This window comes from Xenopus tropicalis, chromosome 8 (assembly GCF_000004195.4).
Source record: "Xenopus tropicalis strain Nigerian chromosome 8, UCB_Xtro_10.0, whole genome shotgun sequence".
NCBI lineage: Eukaryota > Metazoa > Chordata > Amphibia > Anura > Pipidae > Xenopus > Xenopus tropicalis.
This window is the reverse complement of record NC_030684.2, coordinates 90,811,313-90,825,803: the sequence shown is the minus strand read 5'-3', so window position 1 is coordinate 90,825,803 and position 14,491 is coordinate 90,811,313. Positions and strand designations below refer to the sequence as shown.

Here is a 14,491-nt window from a genome sequence, read left to right as displayed (position 1 = left end):
ATGGGAGTTGTCAGACAAAATTGGGATTTTTTTCAATTCAAGTTTTTTAAGTTTCCAAATTTTTTAAAATTGGTTGAAAATGATAAATAAAATGCAACTTTGCAGTGACTGAGTTTTCAAGATTCGAGTTTTGTAATAAATAAGTGCACTTTCTAGTTTGGTGAGGTTTAGAGTATTTCGAATAAAAAAACCTCAATATTCGCAAATTCAAAGTTTGATAACCATGCCCCTGAAAGTGTTCTTGTGACTATTTGATAGATAGATAGATATACACTGGTATACAGTGTCTTGCAAAAGTGTTCAGAACCATGACCAACTCCCTTACTCTACTGAATAACAAATTGTACACTAATATGCTGTGTTAAATTTTTATGTCACTGAAATTCAAAGTAAGATTTTTTTTTGTAATGTTTTATGTAAGAGCAAAATTAAAGAAAAATGATACAACATTTTGTGAGCTACCATGTGCATCAATACCTTACATACTTTGAAGAAAGTATACATCAGCTTTGCACATTGGTCCAGCTTTGCACATTTGTTTAGGTAAAAGTGGCCATATATGAGCAGATTTAAGACGCTGATTGAGCCTCTGCAGACCAAGTTGGCATCGTACCTGCCCGTGTATGGGATCCACCGACATACTTGCCCAATTAATATCTTGCTGGAAATTGTCCAGATACCAATTGAGGTTGTTTGAAACCCCATTATGAAAGGAGCCCATTTAAATGTCAATGCAGTTCTCAATCAGCAGGTCTCCATAGGCCCCAATGGATGATGAGTGCAAACAAGCAGATCTGCCCGTGTATGGCCACCTTTAGTTGAGTGACTTTTGTACAACTCATTAAATGTTGAAAATTCCCAGTTAGCTTGAAACCTTTGACTTGGCCATTCTAGGACCTTTGTCTTTTTGTTTTTGAGCCACTCCAGGGTAACTATGTCCTGCGGAAAGATGAACTTTCTCCTAAGATTCTGTTTTTTAGCAGACTTAAACAGGTTCTTAGCAGTATCTTATGTATTTTGCAAAAATAATTCTTCCTTCTGTGTTACATAAATGCTCATATCCAGCTGCAGCCAGTATGAGTCAGTAATTTTTTCTCAGCATAAAGACAGGTAAACATACAGTAGGTGATACCTTTTATTGGCTAGCTTAGTAGATAGAATGCAAGCTTTCAGGACTGCTTGGGTTTCTGCTTTAGGCATGGAATAATATGAGATAACATCTGGAAGTATAACATGTATATAATATATATATATCTTTAGTATATATAATATTATATACGTAGTATTTATCACAGTTTTATTTGAGTTCATTAACTTTTCTCCTCCCCTATGGCAGGGGGTAAGGACAGGGCTGGCCTGCTCATTCCTGATGCTCAGTCTGCTTATGGCACCAGATTTTCAATTCATTATAGAGAGCAGAGTGCAGCATTTCTCTCCATTAGTACTATAGACTGCACTCTTGCATCCCTTAGTGATCTAGCACTTGTACCCCTGTATAAATATTGAAATATTCAGAAAGATTTTTTTACATCCTATTCTTCCTCAGTACTGGCAGATACATAATATAGCTTCAAGAAGGGCTTTAGATGTCCTAGCAATTGAGAAAATAGAGAGCTGCAGAGAGTTCTTGGTACAAAATTGTTCTTGAGACTGTTCCCCCTGCTATTTTGGAGTACGAAAGAAATTCTTTTCTCCTCTGAGGCAAACTGGAGAGACTTCAAAAGGGTTTTTTTTCTTTTTGCACTCTTCTCCAAGCTCTTTACACCAATCATACTCAAGCAATTCAGTTCTAAATAATTCTAATACACTTAAATCTCTCTAATTCGGGGTAATTCCTGCAACAGTTTCCATGCATGCTACTTTTTCTGGGGATTGTGACAATCAAACTGGCCTATCCAACAGTTTTTCCTTGACACACCCCAAAGCTGCTTCCCTGCCCTTCAGAACTTGGAGGAGAGGAGACTGTTTTGAAGTAGAGCTGCCACCTGCAATCTAAGGTTTGTGTAGGCTGAAGTTTGTGCAAATGGAGAGAATTGGGGAACTGAAGTACAGAAGATCATATTTTATTTATTTTATTAAAACTGCACAGAATTTGTATTTAAAGTATATTTCAATTATATTTCATTTTCAGCAGTGGACCTAATAATGGGATTTTATTTTTTCACATTACAACCCATTTGAAATATATGGTTATATATACCTACCCCTGCAATATGAGCCATAATAAAAGGGACATTAAAGACAGAGCACAGTATATACTGTGGCTACTTATTGGCCTTTTTATTGTTTGTCCGAGATCTTAGCCTGCAAATCACCCCATCCAGGGGCCGGAGAGTCCCTGTATCTAAAATCTTAAAACTTTGTCCTTCAGCCAGCTCAAATTCATATCTCTGCAGAAATTTGGCCATTACTACCTTGGCCTCCATCTGTAATGAGAAAAAAATAAACAAATCATGGGTTATAAAGCTTTGGTTGTAGTAGACTGAACATTAGTTTATGGGGTAGATTGTTGACATAATGCTTTCAATTCAGTACAGCTTAGCAGCATTTGTAGGAAAAAAGATTGACATAGAGCTGTTGAGCCCTATGATTATGTAGATAAAAGAAGTAAAGCACCAGTTTTCAGCTGGCTTTAGTTACTCTTTAATGGTTCTACGGATTTGGCATTTTTCAGCAAGATTCGGATTCGGTAAAATACATGCTCCTGACCGAACCGAATCCGAATCCTTAAAATTACGTGACTTTTAGGTGACTTCAAGTAAACATGGAAGTTGAAAATTGTAACCCTTCCGGTCATGAAAGATTCGGGATTTGACCAAATCCGATAAAAGTGGATTTGGTGCATCCCTAAATGGTTCTACTTAGTTATTTCTGTTATGTTTGAGTGCTTATCTACCTGCAGTACTGTCGGCTAGTTTTTCAGATGTCCAACTGGTTTTCAGTTATTTTTTTGGATTCGGTGAATCCCAAATCCTTTGTGACATATTCGCTGAATACCGTATGCAACTGAAACCTTATTTGCATATGCAAATTAGGTTCTGGAAGGGTTAAAGGAAAACATTTTCTACTTCCGTGTTTATGTGACAAAAAGTTAAATATAAGGATTTGGATTCGGTTCAGCCAGGAGCGTGGATTTGGCCTAATCCTGTCAAAAAAGGCCGAATCTTGGCCGAATCCTGAACCAAACCCTGTATTCAGTGCAGCCCTAGTTTATAGGCAGTCTTGTGCCCTAACTAGGCTATAGCATAGGCTGGAGCTCTGGCAGGATTGTTAATTGATAAAACAAGGAGGGCAGTTATGTGGACTGTAGAGGTTTGAATTATACTCCTTACTGCAGCACTTGTGGTACTTAATATCCTACATGCAAATCAAACTTCAACGTTGCTATAGACTTTGGCAAACAGTATTTAAGTACAGCAAGTAAAGACCTTCCTTGCTTGCTTATAAGAATTGAGGAACATACCCAAATTTTTGAAAACCCGCAGTGAGTCCCTAAAGACTAAAAAAGTACAGTCACATAATTGTGGATTTGTATTTATAATAGGCAATCCCAGTTCTTGGGATCTCACAAAAGAATTCCACTTTGTTTTTTGCTAATCTGGTAATTTCCTTTAATCATTCCTACCTACCTGTGAAAACACCTGCCCTATGCAGTTTCGCGGGCCCAGAGAAAATGGGAAATAAGTAAAGTAAGGCCTGTTGAGGAGAATATATTTAGTTAGTACATTAACTGGCAAAATAAGTAAATTAGACAGAAATAGGCATAATGAAAGCAAAATACTAAGATCTAAATAAAAATTATAAAAATGAAAAAATACTACATTTTACCTAAAAAATAAAGAACACATTATATTTGTTGTGCTGATTTATAAGACATAACTATATATTTGCAAGGGATTATGATCTGTCAGTAGACACATTTGAGTTTGGTAACCATTAAGGATTACTAATATTACTCATACCCCTTGGGGGAGCTCAAACTTTTGTTGATTAGATACACCATATTCACACAGGGAGTCTCACTCCCAGAACCTCATCCCTAAGACCTTACTTCGAATCCTTCGCTTTCTCAACCATCAGAAGGCAGGAGACAAAAAGACACCTCCTAGCCCCTTTTTATGACTAGTAGGAAGGTCCTTTACAATGTGAATGGGAGTGTTATATGCTCATTATTCTGCATCAACAAACGCTATATGGATGACAATTATCATATACATTTAAAGGTACATTTTATATTATAGCTGAGGTTATAGCTGTATCTGTTAATTTATATTACAGGTCTCTTAATTATATGTAATTTAAAAATACCTGTTCATAGAAAGTTCAAGGAAAGTTCAAAGTGTTGAGAAATACTGAAAATAAAGGTTGCACTTTAGGGGATAGTTTAAATCAGGGGTCCTCATACTTTTTAAACTGGGGGTCAGTTCATGGTCCCTCAGACTGTTGGGGGGCTAGACTATAGTTAGTCCTCAAACTACGCCCACTCCCTGCTGTGTTCTCAAACTACAGACCAACTCCCTGCTGCGTCTTCCCCCTCCCCTGCTGCATCCTTACTGCATCCTCGCGTCACGTCAACCCATCACGGTGATGCTGAGGCAGACAGGTAGTAGCCAGGGGTGAGGATGCAGCAGGGGCTTGGTAAATGACCTTGGGGGGGCCGTATCCAGCCCGCTGGCCATAGTTTTAGGTTCCCTGGTTTAAGTTAACACTGTACACTGCTCCCGGTTATTGATGTATGCAGTAATCATGCATCGGATTATTTATTGCTACTCGTTTCCTCCATGAACAAATACTGATGCCTTCCCAATTGACTCCAGTGCATTAAGAAAATTGTTCTTAAAAGTGAAACAGGCCATCACTAGTCTGCACCAATGTGCGCAAATTTTGAGGCCAGTGCACACAACAAATTGTATATATACAGTATATATATATATATATATATATAAATACTGTATGTATATACTGTATATACAAAACCAAAGAGAGAAGGTCTCCACAATATAGAATTGAAGATGCCTTTTCACAATAAGCATGCGGATTCCCTTTTGCTACTAGATATATATTTAAATCTATTGGGTCTTTTACAAAACATATGAATTGAATTGTTTGCCTTCTTCAGCATTTTTGTACAACCACCCTAGATCCTAATGCATCGGCAGGAGAAGGTATTTTTGGGTACTTTGTTGTCCATGGGAGAGGAGATTTCCTACGGAAGACAAAGTGCCTGTCTGTCTTTGCCCTTACGGATACTTTCCTTTAGATAGGAACTCTAGCAGTGATTGTATTAATCATGGAAAGTTTAAGCAGTGAGCTATAGTGGCAGTACAACTTTTGTCTTATTTCCTATGCAGACCTCATACTCAAAGAGCATAGATATTGTAAAATGGCATAATATTTACTGCTTACTTTGGCGCATCAGGGCTGAATCTGTCTGGATTGAACATAAGTGGATCTTTGTAATACTGCTCCATCCTTCCCATTACATAAGAGTTTAACTGCAAAGAGAAACAGACAATAATGGTTACAACATCATAAGAATAATTTTGTTCTCTCTGAATCACTGCCATGTTGCTGTGTGAAATGCACTAATGAAAACCTGTGTTATTAATGCATAATCAACGACTGCTTTTTGTGCAGTTCTCTGAGTGGATACAACTGGTATATGCTTCTATTTTGGATTTCAGTGTTGGCAGGGCATGGGTACTTGTTTAAAATAGGGCCATCCTGAATTTCTTCAACCACAAGCAGAAGAAACCCACAAGTTAACCTGGAGCTCTAAGTAGAGTTGAGCAAGGTAAGCAAGAAATGCCAAATGGCTTAGTTAGACTGTGTAACTTCATGTCACAATGTACTTTTAGCTGACATTCAAGTCACTAACATTCATAATCGTCTTCCTCAGCTTACAGTACCATGTGCCTTGCTACTGGAAAAGTTGTTAGACCATTGCTCAGTTATGAACTAATAAGGAACATATAGGAGAACTAAAGCCTAACTAAAGAAGTAGGGAAGAATTGTTGTACATTATGTTTTGGTCTTTTGTACCACCTCAAGGCAACCACAGCCCTTTAGCAAGGAAGATCTGTGTCTCTGAAGATGCCCCAGTAGCTCCCTATTTGCTTTTCTGCTGATTCACTGCAACATGCTCTATGCCGCTGCCAGTTACTGAGCTTTGGGGCCAACACACAATATACTGTATATACACAATATAAGTGTCACAATATAAGGCTGATTAGTAATTAACATAGGTTATTATTATTACTACATGGCAGCTCAGAACCAGTGGTACTAGCATCAGAATTTAATAATCAGCCCTGTAGCATCAGCGTATATTACAGGCAAACCTAATTTTCTGCTTGATGATTTGCTTCTCAACAGCTGTTCAGAGAACAGTGAGCATGTAAGTGTCGCAGACACTTTCCAAGGGGAGGAGTTTGAAGTCATGTTTTTAATCACATTCAATTTGGGATTTAGTTCTCCTTTAAGGATAGAGCATGCTAATCTGGCCTATGTTTGCAATTATAAATAAGATGTTATGCACATTGGTTTTCAATTGATGTTTTAAAGGGGTTGTTCACCTTTGAGTCAACTCTAGGGGGCATATTTACTAATCCACGAATCTGAATCACGAATGGGAAAAAATTGTATTGGAAACGAAAATTTCGGAAGATCGCAAATATAGTTACATAGTTACATAGGGTTGAAAAAAGACCAGTGTCCATCAAGTTCAACCCATCCAAGTAAACCCAGCACACTTAACCCACACCTACCAATCTATACACTCACATACATACACTATATATACAACCACTAATACTAACTGTAGATATTAGTATCACAATAGCCTTGGATATTCTGATTGATCAAGAACTCATCCAGGCCCCTCTTAAAGGCATTAACAGAATCTGCCATTACCACATCACTAGGAAGGGCATTCCATAACCTCACTGCCCTCACCGTGAAAAACCCCCTACGCTGCTTCAAATGGAAGCTCCTTTCCTCTAATCTAAAGGGGTGACCTCTGGTGCGCTGATTGTTTTTATGGGAAAAAAGAACATCCCCCAACTGCCTATAATCCCCTCTAATGTACTTGTACAGAGTAATCATGTCCCCTCGCAAGCGCCTCTTTTCCAGAGAGAACAACCCCAACCTCGACAGTCTCACCTCATAGTTTAAATCTTCCATCCCCTTAACCAGTTTAGTTGCACGTCTCTGCACTTTCTCCAGCTCATTAATATCCTTCTTAAGGACTGGAGCCCAAAACTGCACTGCATACTCAAGGTGAGGCCTTACCAGGGACCTATAAAGGGGCAAAATTATGTTCTCATCCCTTGAGTCAATGCCCTTTTTTATACAAGACAGCACTTTATTTGCTTTAGTAGCCACAGAATGACACTGCCTGGCATTAGACAACTTGTTATCAACAAAACCCCCTAGATCCTTCTCCATTAAGGAAACCCCCAACACACTCCCATTCAGTAGATAGTTTGCGTTTATATTATTTCTACCAAAGTGCATAACTTTGCACTTATCAACATTGAACCTCATTTTCCAGTTTGCTGCCCAGTTATCTAATTTTGTCAAATCGCTCGGCAAAGCGGCAGCATCCTGCATGGAACTTATAGTTTTGCACAATTTAGTGTCATCAGCAAAAATAGAAACAGTACTGTCTATGCCCACCTCCAGGTCATTAATAAACAAGTTAAAAAGCAAAGGCCCAAGGACTGACCCCTGCGGTACTCCACTAACCACACTGGTCCAATTAGAAAATGTTCCATTTACAACCACTCTTTGTACTCTATCCTTCAGCCAGTTCTCTATCCAATTACAAATATTATGTTCTAGGCCAATATTCCTTAATTTGATCATTAACCTTCTGTGAGGTACTGTATCAAACGCTTTAGCAAAGTCCAAGTAGATGACATCAACTGCCATTCCAGCATCAAGGTTCCTGCTCACCTCCTCATAAAAGGCGACTAAATTAGTCTGGCAAGATCTGTTACGCATAAAACCATGCTGGCACAAACTAATAGTATTGTGAACTGCAATGTATTCAAGTACACTATCCCTTATTACCCCTTCCAAAAGTTTTCCTACTACTGATGTCAGACTAACAGGCCTATAGTTTTCAGGCTGAGAACGGGATCCCTTTTTAAATAACGGCACCACATTAGCAATCCGCCAGTCTCTTGGCACCAAATATCACGAAAATGCTTACGAAAAAATGGTATTAGTCACGATAATATCATATTGGCGATCCGAAAGTCACAAAATTTTCGTACCAAACAATTGTAAACAGCGGTAAAACCTTTCCGATTTTTTCGTGCAAACGTCCGAAAAAGTCGTGCGGCGTACGAAAAAGTCATGCGCCGTACGAAAAAGTCGTGCGGACGCCCGAAAAAATCGGTGAAAATACGCTCGGAGCGTTCATGCTTTTGTAAATGTGCGCCTAAGTATGATGTAGAGAGTCATTTTCTAAGACCATTTACAACTGGTCTTCATTTTTTATTATTTGTGTTTTTTTAATTAGTTTGCTTTTTGTTCAGCAATTTTCCAGTTTGGAACTTCAGCAGTTATCTGGTTGCGAGAGTTCAAATTACCTCAGCAACCAGGGAGAGGATTGAAAGAAAGACTGGTATATGAATAGCAGAGGAACTGAATAGAAAAATAAGTAATAAAAAGTAGCAATAACAATAATAAAATTTTAGCCTTGCAGAGCAATCCTTTTTGGCTGCTGGGGTGACTGACCACCATTTGAAAGTTGGAAATAGTCAGAAGAAGAAGGCAAATAGTTAAAAAAAACTTTAAAAAATAAATAATGAAGAACAATTAATAAGTGGCTGGTCATTCTATAACATACTAAGGGGCCCATTTACAAAATCACAATTAAGTATTTAATTAGTATTTTTACTAACTTATGAAACATTTCGTAATGTCCACGATAATTTTGTTAAAATTCCACAACTTTTTCATGGTTTTCATTAACTTCCACGAAAAAGTTGTACTATGAAGATTTCGGAATTCATTCAAGCTTTGGTATTGTGACTATCTTTTGGCCAGGTTGGATCTGTAGAGTGCCATTGAGTCCTATGGAAGGCTTCCAAAATTACATTGAAGGTTTCAAAGCCAGAAAGGTTCTTGCGCCGTTTTGAATGTTTGGATCCGAAAATTTTGTGACTTTCGGAACGCAATTACGATATTTTGGTACGACCGATAAAAGAATTTTCGTGACATTTTAGAACATTATAGAAATTATCGTGGTAACTCCCAAATTTTTTCCATATCGTGATTTTAACCACAACAAAAATGGACTTTACTGAATGGGGCCCTAAATGTTACTTTAAAGGTGAACTTCCCCTTTAAATCTAGGGCAATATGGCTAAAATGTAGAGCATGAAATACAAACTAATCTAAATTGTGTGGGAATACTGAAGTGTCTGTATTTACTGCACAGTGCTAGTTAGTAAATAGCAGTTATTACCAGCCAGCATGGATTGAAGTGCTGGTGTACCCAAGAAAGATCTTTAGCAGAAGTTGACTGTTTTAACTTAAATGTTAAAAAAATCTTTCATTTTAGAAGGATTTTTCATATTAATTTTAGAAGTATGTGGATATATACATGTCATATTGTACTTGCGCATTTCATTACCATGAGCGTTACATTTCCTGGAATCCTCACTTCATCTATGACAATTTCATTCTCCAGAGTTCGAGATGTTCCCGGAGCTGTAGGATACAACCGCAAGGTCTCCTTCAGGACCTAGAGAATACACTGCATTATTAAGCTAATTAGGATACAAATCATTTAAGATGTAATCCAGGGGTCCCCAACCTTTCTTACTCGTGAGCCACAGTCAAATGTTAAAAGACTTGGGGAGCAAAACAAGCATCATAAAAGTTCATGGAGGTGCCAAATAAGGGCTAAGATTGGCTATTAGGCAGCCTCTATGCACACTATCAGCTTAGAGAGGGCTTTATTTGGTAGGAAATCTTGTTTTTATTCAACCAAAACTTGCCCCCAAGTCAGGAATTCAAAAATAACTACCTGGTTTGGGGGCACAGAAAGCAACATCCAAGGGGTTGGGGAGCAACATGTTGCCCCTGAGCCACTGGTTGGGGATCACTGATGTAATCTGTACTATACATTTACAAAGACTGCTCTTAATCCTCAGGATGACAGTAAATGTAATAGTAATGTATGTATATATATATAGAGAGAGAGAGTTGTAAGGTGCACATCACAAACAGTTCCTTTACCTGGGTGCCTGAGCTGAGAAACAACATAATGCAGAAGAATGGCATTCAGGCATTCATAGGATTTGTTGAATCAGTCTTTCAAACGTTTATTTTGTTCAGCGTCCCCCACAGAAACCTTTCTCAGTGTTTGACTAAAATAAACCTTTGAAAGACTGATTCTAACTATATGAAGCTAGAGTTGACTGGAAAGCCAAGATGGAGTGATGGTGAGAACACACAGGAATTGCATAGTTACAAGGGTATAATACATAGGTACTACTGCCATTACTGATACTGTGTGTACCTGAAATTGCAGGAGCTAAATGGACCAAAAACCAGTGAAAGATAGATTGATGATTGATGTCTGAAAAATAGTTCAAAAGTTCTAACTTGTTAAGCAATTGCTGCATCATTTGGCTACTACAGGCACTATTTATTTGAAGTCTACGATCAACTAGAAAGGCATGTAATTGAATTGAAGATAATTATCTCCAAATGTAAGATAAGTACTGTAGTGCTATATTGCACATGCCTGTTTTTATAGTGTAGTTTCCCCTTATGGTCTAATGAGGCTTGTTTTGTGTGTTTCCTTGAACATGGGCTTCAGTGGATTACCTAGGGACAATGTATTTGAAATGTTATTTATGTGCTAATATGTCTTGATAAACAATTTTTTGTTTTAAACAATAACCAAAACATTAATATAAGCCATGAAATAAAGCAGTTTTCAACAGAAGTGTACATAGAATTTGGATTATCTTGTCTATAAATATATTATACAGGTACATTTAAAATTCATATATTATTCTTGTTTGATTTATAGTACCTGGGACAAATAGCTCAGTTTGCCGAGGTCTTCATACTCAATGTCTCTTTTTGATCCTATAACTTCATCTATTTCAGCCTGGGCTCTGCTCAGTTGAATAAAAAGTACAGCATGTGTAAGGTTGAAGGCAACTAATATGATTAATATTACAATCTAATAATCTGTGATAATACACAAACTAATAATACTCATAATATAGTAATATTTATAAACATGACTTATAATATATTATAATACTAATTTATATATTATAAAACTATTCTAGGTTCTAAATTGTACAAGTGCAGTTACCATTGGAAACAAGAGATATGCTTCCATTTTCTAACTGGTGTATACTTGTAGTAATTAGTAGAAATTAATTGGTTGGTATTATAGCACATGTGTTTGTAAATCAGCTTCTCTTACTTTTAAAGGCTATTTTATCATGACCTATGGAAGATGGCCTCAGTGACTGTAAAGTGAATTCATTTATCATGACATGGTTTATAGGAAGCACTGTAAAAAAAGGTGCAATATTTACTAGAGGCCTATTAACCCTTAGCAACCAACCAGAATGTAGCATTTTCTGGTCAGCTGTTTGAAGTCAAGGATTTGTTGCTATAGGTTACAAGACCTGGGCAAATTTTGGACCTTTTAAATGGACATATTCAGGCCAATTTTCATTGTGTGTGTACAGTAACAAAAGGTTGCCATTAAAGTAAACGGCTGCCCGCACAGGTGTTATGAAGTAGTACAATTTTATCCTATAGGGAAAAAAAAACTAAAAAGTTTGTTCCTGTTGGCATGGTTCAGTACACACACAAAAATATTCAAGCTTTACTGACTCTGCTGTCTAATGGCTTATCGAATTGTGAGTGAATACCTGACTTATAAGCAAGAGCCCTACTTTATAGATTATTTTTTAATTTTCTGCAAGCCTTTATACAAAGAATAACCCACACAAACAGGACAAAAACAGATTATCTTACCCGAGCTCCCTCTCTAACTTGGCTCCAATCAAGTGCTGTGCCTTTGCACAGCTCATAATACTATTTATTGTATTTGTGCAAATATAGTAAAATGTTGGCATACAGGGAGGTAAACTGATAGTGCAGACACAATGATCCCCTGCCCCCAAATAACTAATACAAACTGTTTGGCCACAGCTGTGGTGTAGTTCATCTAAAGACAAACAGAAACATCTATTGCAAAAGTTATTTATTACCATGTGTTTCAGAACCCACTGGCATAAACTTGTCAACTAAAAAATTATGTACAGTAAAACCCCCATTTTTTTTCTATAAAAATGGTGTAAGTTCCGTGAAAATATGAAATTAGTAGGCAAATGTGATAAAGACAATTATATGACAAGGATTCCAAGGATATAAGCAGAGGAATATTGTTCCTTGGAACATACATACTTGACTTCCTGCTTCAGTAAAAAATGCCCAAAGGGAGTGAGCCAGGAACTGGGGGACAACATGGCCATGGCAGAGCTAAGAAGGAGGGAACTAGAAGAGCGTGTTAGGAATTATGGTGTCGTATTTTGTTGGGTTGCCTGTTAGAAAGGGTGGAGACAGGAGGGGTTAAAGGAGGAAGGAAGTAAAGGGGGCATATTCTTTTATCTTGAACAGCACCCACCATCCCCAGAGAAAAGGGGTAGTGGAGAAGGGGGTGGTACTAGTATGGAGTTGCAGCAGGAGGGCCCCTTTGGGGGAAGCCAGTGATAGGGGTATGAAATGTAGGGCGTAACAGGGGTTAGGCCTGGAGCCAAAGTGATGGAGGGGGCCTGAGTTATGGAGGAAAGCTGCACCAAGAAGGGACCACAGGCAGGCCCCTATCACACATGACCTATCCTGTGAATACAGTGATGATCCTGCAAGATTTTGGCAATGGCATTTCTCAAGTAATGACACAGAAGCTGTTTAAAGCCTCCTAGATTACTCGGTGTGACAATTTGCACTATATATTTATCTATGAGGCATTTGTTAACAAATCAGGACTGATGACTCACTTTTTAAGAATTTCTGGATTCCTCCCCAAAGACATTACTGCAAACGATAACTGGTTGGCAGTGGTTTCTTGCCCTGAAACATAAACCGGTTATATTTACAAGAATTCTCTTTTCCCACACACTTTAAATGTTGATTTAAGTCTTTAAACATCCCTTGTAAGGATCCCTGTGCCAATAGTATCATGAACAAATGTCAGCCAAAACACAGTAGGTGGCCCCTCAATGCTACACTCTCTCTGCTCAGTGACACTAGTTTCTCACATGTGTTAGTTATATCTTATAGGGGCATACTTGGCAACTAGGTTGCCCATACCATGTATTTATGATCTAAAGGTGAAACGACTCATGCCGCTTTAAATAATACTGCACTGTTTCAAGAATAATAGACTGTGACAAGTACGGCACTTCACTAGTTATGCCATCTTATTTTATAGGGAGACTCATGAGTCTGCATTAGACCAACAGTGCTTAATAAATAGTTTATAACAGGGCTTTGCTGTCTGTTATTTAATTATTGAAATATTATTTAAATAGTATTTAGTCACACAAAGCTTTAATGCCAAAAAAAGATTCTCTGGGCAATTTTTGGTGGGTTGTTGTATGTGATATAACAAAGGGGCATGGTTGTTACAGTATTTTATGTATCATGATTAAGGCATCCCTTTGTATAAACTATATTTAGTTGTTCTGGGAATAACTGTTAAACATTCATTTTATTTCTCATTTTTCAGTATCTGTAAAAGCCAAAATCACAAATTGGTCAGAAGGTTGTTTTGGGCCCATACAATAGACAGACTTAGTCAGGAGTGGTCATGTCAGCAGTCATTGTCTCCCTGTGTTTGAGCATCTTTATTGCAGCTGCTGTGTAGTAGTTTAACTTTAACCTTTCATTTTCTAATAGACTAAATAATGAACTCACAGTTAGTTTTTCAGTACTGTACAATCAGATTATTGTTATCTGGCCTTTGACATGATGGGCCAAATTATGCAATAATGGTCTGAAAGAAATCACATGAAATTTCACCATGTGTGGTCAACTCAATTCCGTGTTGTTGATTTGTTGCATTGGGTCAGCAGGTATTAAATGGCAGCATAATAACATGAGGGTCCAAATATGTTTCCTTTTTGTTCTATTTTGGTTGCTGTCTTATGCTATGATTGCATGTACTGAACACAGTCTTACGTTCTCATTGTTCAAAAATACATTTACAAACCAGCTATGAAGAAAGTTACAAAGTTGTCCAATAAAGTCTCTGGGTCACAATCTTTTTCCAAAGCTGCGGAGACACAAAAGGAATAGTGATCCAAATTTATTATAGAGTTTTGCCTAATACCCAAAATTACTATTCTACAAACAAAATCTGTTTTAGAAATAAACATTTAATTTAATTTATTTATCAAAATGTTCATAGATTATGAACAGCTAAAAAACTGAGCAT

The 14,491-nt window shown here is 37.5% G+C and overlaps 1 protein-coding gene across 1 annotated transcript in view; it reads right to left on the bottom strand.

Moving 5' to 3' along the window:
* Positions 1 to 2,056: 2,056 nt before the first annotated feature.
* cyp46a1.2 (cytochrome P450 family 46 subfamily A member 1, gene 2) overlaps positions 2,057 to 14,491 on the bottom strand; it is a 28,628-nt gene continuing 16,193 nt past the window's right edge. Inside the window, exons 9-15 of the mRNA NM_001079082.1 lie at positions 14,267 to 14,329; positions 13,053 to 13,125; positions 11,060 to 11,144; positions 9,647 to 9,757; positions 5,407 to 5,495; positions 3,630 to 3,696; positions 2,057 to 2,426 (exon numbers count right to left, since the gene is read on the bottom strand). Of these exons, the coding sequence (NP_001072550.1) occupies positions 2,265 to 2,426; positions 3,630 to 3,696; positions 5,407 to 5,495; positions 9,647 to 9,757; positions 11,060 to 11,144; positions 13,053 to 13,125; positions 14,267 to 14,329 (650 nt within the window). The 3' untranslated portion in view covers positions 2,057 to 2,264. The remainder of the gene's footprint in view (positions 2,427 to 3,629; positions 3,697 to 5,406; positions 5,496 to 9,646; positions 9,758 to 11,059; positions 11,145 to 13,052; positions 13,126 to 14,266; positions 14,330 to 14,491) is intronic.